At 38.2% G+C, this 10,019-nt stretch overlaps 2 protein-coding genes across 2 annotated transcripts; both read left to right on the forward strand.

The window, feature by feature from the left end:
* Positions 1–1,379: 1,379 nt before the first annotated feature.
* On the forward strand, positions 1,380–3,667 carry LOC141629740 (uncharacterized). Its single transcript, XM_074442698.1, has 4 exons — positions 1,380–1,403; positions 1,496–1,801; positions 2,137–2,550; positions 3,383–3,667. The coding sequence occupies exons 1-4, from the start codon at positions 1,380–1,382 to the stop codon at positions 3,665–3,667; spliced, it is 1,029 nt and encodes a 342-aa protein (XP_074298799.1).
* Positions 3,668–3,708: 41 nt separating this feature from the next.
* On the forward strand, positions 3,709–4,497 carry LOC141629741 (secreted RxLR effector protein 161-like). The gene has a single exon (XM_074442699.1). It carries the CDS (start codon positions 3,709–3,711, stop codon positions 4,495–4,497), a length of 789 nt encoding a protein of 262 aa, XP_074298800.1.
* The last annotated feature ends 5,522 nt before the right edge of the window (positions 4,498–10,019 follow it).

Raw genomic sequence — 10,019 nt, forward strand, 5'->3', positions numbered from 1 at the left:
TACTTAATATCCAGGTCATATAGATATATACATATAGGAATGACATCTGGCTTATCCTTTAGAAGCTTTATTCCAGGAACCCACTCTTTACCAACGAAAGGCTTATTATCAAAGAACATAGGACCAGAATGAAGAGCACGTTGTTTCTCCTCCTTAGTCTTAAAACGAACCAGACAAACACCATTTGGTTGATAAAATAATGAGACAATCGATAAATTCTTCCATATACGCCTCACAAAACCCCCCAAAACAAGACTCGGTGGATTCGCACCAATGACATAGCAGGAAACTGCAGTAAACCAGTATTCCAGCTCCGGAGAGACGTCATTAACATCAATTTTCAGAGAAGGTACCTTACCAGTCACTATAGATTGCTTTTGTTTCATTCGATTGCTTACCTCAGTCCATTTTTCAACCTCTGTTACTTTGTCTTCCTGAATTGATACCAGTTCCTTATCAAGTTTGAAAGCTCGAATTTTCGCCATGGATGAACTCTCCGCCTCATTTACCTGTGAGACTGATTCACTCAATTTATTATTATTTACCGTAATAGTACTATTTTGTGTATTAATAGTAGATGATGTAATATTATTTTTAGGTATTTTTGATGTACTACTCGGAGACGAGATCCTCCTACTTCTCGCCATTGCTGAAGAAAGTAAGAAGGTCTCCTAAAATCGCTTTCTCTCTCTTTAAAAAAAAATAGAAACCAGATAGTAATGCCCATACCACCGCTAAGAACACGTGGAAAGGCCATTCTGATGCTAATAGTGATGTTTGTTATCTGATTCTTTCCACCATGAACCCGGAGCTTCAGAAGAAATATGAGAACGTGGAGTCGGCGTATGAGATTGTTGAAAACCTGAAAGCTATGTTTCAGGACCAAGCTAGAACTGAAAGGTATAATACTGTTAAGGCCATCTTTGACTGTAAGATGGGAAAAGATGAGCCTGTTTGTCCACATGTCATAAAAATGATTGGTTATTTTGATCACCTTGAAAGATTTGATGCTGGAATAAGCCAATAGTTGGCTAGTGATATTGTACTTCAGTCCTTGAATCTAAAATATAATGATTTTATTTTGAATTATAATATGCATAACTTAGACAAATCTCTGAAAGAATTGCATGGGATGCTTAAGACAACTGAGCCTAACATTAAGAAATCTTCTACTTATAATGTTCTGATGATAGAGAAGGGAAAGGGATTTAAAAATCAAGGTTCAGATAAGGGTAAGGGTAAGAATAAGGCAAATATTGCTAAATTTAAATCTAAACTCAAGTCAGTAAAGGGTAAGCCTTCTGAAGATGTCTGTCATTATTGCAATGAAAAGGGGCATTAGAAGAGGAACTGCAAAAAGTACTTGGAAGATGTGAAGAATGGAAGTGTTGCTTCCACTTCAGGTATTCATGTTATAGAAGAAAATGTTACTACTCATTCTACTTCTTGGTTATTAGATACCGGTTGTGCTTCTTCCATTTGTTGTAATGTGCAGGAACTAAAAAGGAGTAAATCATTGGCAAAGGGTGAAGTGGACCTTCGTGTAGACAATGGAGCAAGAGTTGCTGTTTTAGCTGTAGGAACATTTCATTTATCGTTGCCTTCTAGCTTAGTTTTAGAACTAAATAATTGTTATCATGTACCTGCCATTAGCAGGAGTATTATTTCGGTTTCTTGTTTGGACATGAATGGTTTCGATATTCGAATAAAAGACAAATGTTGTTCTATTATACGTAATGGTATTTTATATGGTCAAGCTCTTATTGTTGATGGACTATATGTTCTAAATTTAACTAAGCAGGTATAACATTAATGCCAAAAGATTAAAAACTAATGATTCTAACCCTATTTATCGCTGTCACTGTCGTTTGGGTCATATAAATGAGAAACGCGTACAAAAGCTTCATAAAGATGGACTTTTGGATTCATTTGATTTTGAATCATTTGAAAGATGTGAGTCTTGTTTGTTTGGCAAAATGACAAAAAACGCCTTTTACTAGTAGCAGTGAGAGGGCAGCTGATTTATTAGGCCTTATACATTCTGATGTTTGTGGTCCAATGAGTCATACTGCTAGAGGTGGATTTCAGTATTTTATAACATTTACTGATGATTTCAGTAGATATGGTTATGTTTAGTTGATGAAACACAAGTCTGAATCCTTTGAAAAATTCAAACAATTTCAAAATGACGTGCAGAATCAGCTTGGCAAGACAATTAAAGCCTTACGATCTGATCATGGAGGTGAATACTTGAGCCTAGAGTTTTGTGATCATCTTAGAGGTTGTGGAATCGTTTCACAATTAACTCCACCAGGAACACCACAATGGAATGGTGTGTCTGAGAGGAGGAATCAGACCTTACTTGATATGGTTCCGTCTATGATGAGTCATGCTAGTCTTCCAAATTCATTTTGGGGTTATGCACTTGAAACTTCTGTGTTCACACTTAAGTGGTGTCCATTAAAATCGGTAGGAAAGACACCTTATGAGATATGGACTGGAAACGTTCCTAAGATGTCTTTCCTAAAGATTTGGGGTTGCGAGACTTTTGTAAGGAAGTTAATTCCTGAAAAACTTAGCACCAAATCCGACAAATGCTTCTTTGTAGGGTATCCTAAGGAGACTAAAGGGTACTATTCTACAACCCATATGAGGGCAAAGTGTTTGTAGCTCGGTATGGTGTCTTTTTGGAAAAAGAATTGATCTCCAAAGGAACCGGTGGGAGTAGAGTTGATCTCGAAGAAATTCGAGAGACACAGGAAATTCCTCCACCTAGTTAGGAGGAACAATGTTTAGATTTACAAAGAGTTGTAGTTTTTAGTCCTGTGGAACCCGCCCTACGTAGATCCGAAAGATCTAATTTTGGTAAGGATCCCGTAAGATATGGTTTCTTAGTGACTGAGCATCGTGATCTACTTTTGGTAGAGAATGATGAGCCAAGGTCATATAAATAAGCAATGATGGGCTCTAACTCCAAAAATGGCTTAAAATATGAAATGGAATCCATGTACCATAACTAAGTATGGACTTTGGTTGATCGACCCAATGGTGTTAAAACTAATGATGTAAATGGGTCTTAAAAAAGAAAATTAACATGGATAGAAATGTTGATATATATAAGGCGCGACTGGTAGCTAATGGTTTCAAGCAAATTCATGGTATTGGCTATGATGAAACCTATTCTCCAGTAGCGATGCTTAAGTCCATTCGGATTCTCCTAGTAGTTTCTGCATTTCATAATTATTTAATTTGGCACAAAAATGTGAAAACAACTTCCCTTAATTGAAATCTGCAAGAGGATGTGTACATGACATAACCTGAAGGTTTCACAATACATGCTAGGAAGATTTGCAAGCTTGAATAATCCATTTATGGATTGAAGGAAGCATCTCGGAGTGGGAATGTTCGTTTTAATCAGGCAATCAAAGAGTTTGGTTTCCTTAGAAACAAAGAAGAACCATGTGTGTACAAGAAGAATAGTGGGAGTGCTGTTGCATTTCAGGTTCTTTATGTCGATGACATTCTCCTTATGGGAAATGACATTCCAATGCTACAGTCCGTTAAAGACTGGCTTGGAGGTTGTTTTTCCATGAAGGATATGGGTGATGCAGCTTACATCTTGGGTATTCGGATCTATAGAGATATCCTAAAAGACTTATTGGTCTGAGTCAAAGCACTTATATAGATAAAGTGATTAGACGTTTCAATATGATTGATTCTAAGAAAGGTTTCTTGCCTATATCTCATGGCATTGCTGTTAGCAAGATTCAGTGTCCTTCGACACCTGATGAGGAAGCGCGCATGAGTAAGACTCCTTATGCTTTCGCCATATGTTCTATCATGTATGTCATGTTATGCACTCGTCCTGATGTAGCTACTACATTGTATATGACGAGTAAATACCAAAATAAACCCGGTGAAGGTCATTGGACAGCTGTCAAGAATATCCTAAAGTATCTTAAGAGAAATAAGGATATGTTCTTGGTATTTGGTGGGGATGACAAGCTCGTTGTAAGTGGTTACACCAATGCTAGTTTTCAGACTGATAGAGATAATTCTCAATCTCAATCTGGATATGTATTCTTGCTATATGGTGGAGCTATTAGCTGGAAGAGTTCCAAACAGAATACTCTGGCTGATTCTGCAACAGAGGCTGAGTATATTGCTGCTTCAGAAGCAACAAAGGAAGCTGTTTGGATTTGGAAATTTGTTTGTGAACTTGGAGTGATTCCTACCATTTCTAGCCCCATAGATGTTTATTGTGATAATAATGGTGCTATTGCACAAGCTAAGGAACCGAGGTCACATAAAAAATCCAAACACATAGAGAGAAGATATCACCTTATCAGAGAGATCATTGATAGAGGTGATGTTAAGATATGCAGAGTACCGACTGATGCAAACGTTGCAGATCCCTTAACAAAGCCTCTCCCGCAGTCTAAGCATGAGCGTCATAGAGCTGTCATTGGTCTAAGATGCATTAACGAGTGGTCTTAGTCCTATTAAGAGATCTCTGTTTTAGTGGGAGTTTATTTGACTTGTTTAATTGGTTATATGAAACATTTACTTCATTTATTCAATAAAATTATTATTTGATTTTATTGATTTTATTGTTTAATTGAATGTTTGTTCTACAATAATCAACATTGATTAAATAGATCACTAAGTACGTGACTTAGTTTTGGAACTCTATTTGGATGATGTTTTGTATTATAGTCTCTAATCAGGGCATTAAATTGGAACACTTGAATATCTTAAAATGATTAGTATATGAGCTGGTTGATGACTAAGTTCCTTAAGTCATGATATTGGGATATCAAACCAGGCATATGGCTACATGTTAGAGAACATGTGACAGACCTGTTAAGAACTTTACTAAGGATTCGCTTAGTGTCAGTAAAGTTTCTTACACTAGTTAGTAGTGAATATACAATCTCTAGACCTGAGTTTTTCACTATTCTGTACATGCTAAGTAGTTGGTTTTGACATTGTCAAACGTCAGCCGTGACTGGTGACTATAACGACAATGTTTGGACTTATTATGGATCCTGTGATAGGATGTGGTTAAACAACATGGAATTTGTTCCTTCCTTACTGAAGGAAGTTTATTGTTTCTGGCCTCTCGAAGAGTGTGAATTGTAAAATACGTGGCCGCGCTCAGACCAGGTGATTGTCAGTCGTCTGCTTCAACAATTCAACTCAGAGATTCGAGAAAAATGATTGGGACATATAAGGTTGACACTTTTGCTAGCTTAGTCATGATTGCAACAATAGAAGCAAAGAGACATGTTTAATTGGAAACAGTACAAGTGGGAGACTGTTGGATTTATGTCTGGAGTTCAATTACGGTAACCTGGTTTATATTCTATTTAACCGTAATGTTTTGCTAGAAGCCGCTTGCGGACCGAGTCTTAAATGAGTGTAAGGACTCGTGTCGAATTAAAAGGGCCCACTGAGTCACACACAAGATGAATACAGTGTTTTCTTTAACAGTCGAACTGACATATGGAAATAGGAGTCAGTTTTAATTATTATATTCCACTGTGAGAAATACCAAACCCTACCTTGTGTACTAGCATACAAATCGCATCTCCTATTCATACGTGTGGATACTGGTGGAGGCACTATAATTGGAGTGCTCTTGGTTATTTGTAGCAGTGTAGCAACTGGGTTATTTAGATCCGATCTTATTTTCTTATATTGTTGGATATTATTGCTCACGGATTTATTCCGCTGCGAGATAATTCGATTGCCCTCTTTATTTATGTTTAATTCTGATTTCTAACATGCATATGGTCCTGGAGATTTGCCTATTAAAATAGTTTTATACTAACAAATCCCTTCAATAACCACCGGTATAAGGTGGTGATGGCATGTGCATAGGGGAATAGGATTGTTCCATGGATTGGACACGATGTGGCAGAGAAGTAGGATCTTGGTCATTCAAGTCTTTGAGCGAGAAGGTGAGGTTGTGAGGAAGGGTGTAGCGTCGCAGTGAAAAATGATGCGGGTCCGCCTCTCCGAGATGCTCAACTTCGGGTAAGTTATCTCCCGCCAGAAGTCTCATGTACCAAGGTCCGTCTACCTTCCATTGTGAACCCTCGCGATCTTACGATAAAGTAATTTTAAACTTTACGGAGGAGAAAGTGAAATTTTAAAAACTTTGATATTTAAAGACCGCGGAGTCACTCTATAAACCAGAAAGTTGAGTTTAATGAAGCTTTATACAAAATACAACTTAACTAGATAAGCGGGATCTTAATCACTAATTGAAACAAAATTATAAAATTAAGTATGATCCTAAACTACAACGAGGAAGGTCATTCGTTGTAAGGACAACGCTCGCTAGCTCACACTAGTCTTCACCCCAAGTAGCACCGACTAATACCTGCTATTCATGTAAACATGAACGGCATAGTCTGTGGGGAGTAAGTCAAGGTTCTCCGAGCGAAAATATATCAAAACAAACATAGATAAGAACATAATTAAGACAAATCATACTGAACGCACAGATATAATTAACATGATAAAAGAAAACAAGGAAAAACATAGATCTTACATGTTAACCTGGATAACTTGATAGGTAAGTAAGAAATAACTGTAATCATACATATCAACATGAGTAGCTTGTTCTAAGAAAGGAAGAATGAATGGTGAACATACATGACAACACGAATAGCTTGATATAAGAAAACAAGGATGAATGATGAACACACATGACAATATGAAGGACTACATATGGGATTTATCATACATCTTGTCGGAACACAAAAGCATAGAATACGAAAAGAAAGTATAGACACGGCTTAGTCAACACAAGAACAATAAATAAACATGTTTTAGAAACACACAAACATAGAATACGATATGAGAGCATAGACACAACTTGGTCAACACAAGTAAACTTTCTAATGGCAAATGACATATCCAACAACGAGTCAAACCGAGTCAAACACAAAAAACAAACGTCACAAAGCTTCCATGCTAAGTATACACGGTATAATTGATGGTCAAGTACAACAATCATGCCATCCAAAACCTAGGATAGAATAAATCATGATTCCAAATGCGTGATAGTGACAAGATAGCTCGAAGACCCACGAAATGGCTCGCACCTCTTCAAGTAGCCTATACGGCCATGTCGCTCAAAACGCATACAACCACATAATCCTCTATAAATACCCCTCAAATGCCACCATTTGAAGGTACGCGAGCGTCCTCCCCCTCTTCTGTCTCATAAAATTCGAGACTCGACTTCTCAAGTCACAAACCGACACGGACCTACCGATCGAAAATACGAGCCATACACATTGTTTGGTACCGTCATCGTGCATTAAATCACTTGACTGACCATTTCAACCAACTACACAATCACTAAATAAAACAACACTCTTTACTTTGCTAAAACGGTTGTCAACCGAGTTTTCCGACCTAACAAGTTTTTACACTTACGTCGATTTCTCGCCAACAACCTACCATGTAAGTATGAGGGTGTAATTAATCCTCTTCTTTCATGTCCTTTTATCTATTTTTATGACCTTAACATGCTAAAAAATGCATAACATGGTCCAAAATACGGGTCGAATAAGCCAAAACCGAGTTTTGACCTGAAATAGGAGCCCCTAGTTACAACTAGGTGGCTCGTGCCTATACTGGCTGTCCAGGTCAGAACTCAAACGTGTTTGAGTTCATTCTTTCCATTTTCATTTAATTTTACAATCCGTTTTTACCGTTTCAAATCATGTTTATGATAAATCTTTTTAACCATAAAATATGTCCACCCTTGGTTTCTTATACCATGACGGTTTAATCCGTGTTCAATTGTTTACATTTTCAAAAACAACCATATTAGTCATACATGCATAATCATCCTTGGTTCAACATATCATGTCGGTTTAATCCGAGTACGATGAAAAACATTGACTAATTAAAAAACAATGAACTTAACATAATTAGTTCATATTAAACATTTTTGCATCGTTTCATACAAAACTATTCATGTCAAGCTTGCAAAACGAAACCCGACAACGAATATTATCAACACAATGATGATTATTCAAGTCTCGTTCTTCATATTAGCACAAAAGCGGTCTAAATGACCTTTTTCAACAAAGACGGGTTCAAATACCCTTTTTACAATAAGTTTTATCAACATTTTCAACAACCAGGAGACACCTCTGTTGGTCGTCTACTGCCTCGCGCCTAAACAAGCTCTCTGATTTCCAGTTTTCAAACCTGGGTAGGCTCATTTGCATCGCCCTAAGGATCGCGCCTCAATAGGCTGCCTGATGCAGGTCTTGTTTCCTTTCCTGCACTCGTTTAGGACAATCCCGATTTCGGTTAACCCGAATAAAGGACGGATCAGATTTACAAGTCCACATTTTACTTTGTATTTGCAAAACGCTTTTCTAAGACAAATGGATCACGTTATGAACCATAAACCTAACTCGGTAAATGGATGTTTAATTTCCGTCTCGCATGCAAATCAACACTAATCCAACTTGACATCAATTACTTGATATTTGGATAAACAACTGACATAGTAAACTTCACATGTTGGGTTTAAACTTGTGGATGCGCATTCATACATTTACCCGTTTTATCAACTTTTGCATTCAACCAACCAAGATTGATTAGTAGAGGCCGCTACCGTGGGCGGGAGTGGGTGTCCGATTAAAGCGCTTCCCAATACGTACCTTCCCCTCTTACTTAGAAACTTTGGATAGTGGACGACGTTATCCAGGGGGAACGAGAGTCATTATAGAGATAAGATGTTAAAGAGGGAAGATTCCTTATCTTTAGTACCTATGTCAAATACCGCTTTTTTCCTTGATTGACCTAGGTATAAAGTGGATTCGAATGGTTTTCAAGCATCCCACAATTGCTAGGTGGCGACTCCGAACATCTCTAACATCGTTTTGAGACCCTTGCCGAGATGAAACCGACCGATCTAAAATGATCCGGTCGAAAGCATTTAATACGCCACCGAGCATGACTTTCTGACCGCCGCTTGTCCACGGATAGGCTTGACGTGCGGGCGGCCCATGTCCACAGATTAGCGACTCCGCTGGGGAAAAATAGGGCACTTGTGTCTTTGAGATCCATAGATGGTGAGACTCGAACGAGGTCTTGGTTGAAATGCATTAGTTGATATTACGGTCATAAGTCGGGTTCCTGTTCCGGGCCTACAACCTAACCTTTACCGACCAATTGGATGGTCCCGTCGGCATGAGTTTTCTCATCCCCGCATTTTGTATCCCGATTGCGTCAAGCATACCATTGACGTTACACATTTCAGTTTCGGCAAAGACCATTCATTTCCTTTGTGCACGAGGCTAGTGCACCCTCCTTACACATTTTATTTGGATTGGTATGTCTCTCGAAAATCGGGGATTGATCGCTTGGTGTGTAACCACCCTTATTAAGCCAAACCCCGTGTTAGCATTACACATAATATAATGAACTGGGAATGATTATGTGCTATATGATCATAAGTCCTTCCGTGTCATTTTCCAACTTTCAAAACACACTTTTTGCGCAGTTATAATGGCCATTTCAAACCACGGTCTTTCGCCGACCATTGCCCACCTTTTTAGACCGTCGTAATGACGATTTTCAAACCGGTTTCCACAACCATTTAAAAAAAGCACCTTTTTTCGGCCGTCGTAATGACGATTTTGAAACCGGTTTTTCACAAACCATTTCAAAAACACCTTTTCGCACCATTATAATGGCCGCGTCAATACACGGATTTTAAACCGTTTCGCGCTAAGATAATGGACTTTTGCGCCGACACAATGGCCCTTTCAAAACCCGAAAATAACACACCTTTTTCGAGACTTTTCAAATCCCGAGGACCAGACACCGTCCTTGAGACCACAAAAATTTCAAACCTTTTCAAATCTCGATTTTCAAAATGCACGATTTTGGATTTAAAAAAGCCGTCTTCGAAAACAACACATTATTTCAAATCCGCCGCAACTCTAACTCAAACCGTCTTTTGAAAACAAACCTAAGAC

The sequence above is a fragment of the Silene latifolia genome, chromosome Y, assembly GCF_048544455.1.
Source record: "Silene latifolia isolate original U9 population chromosome Y, ASM4854445v1, whole genome shotgun sequence".
In the NCBI taxonomy this organism is placed as follows: Eukaryota; Viridiplantae; Streptophyta; class Magnoliopsida; order Caryophyllales; family Caryophyllaceae; genus Silene; species Silene latifolia.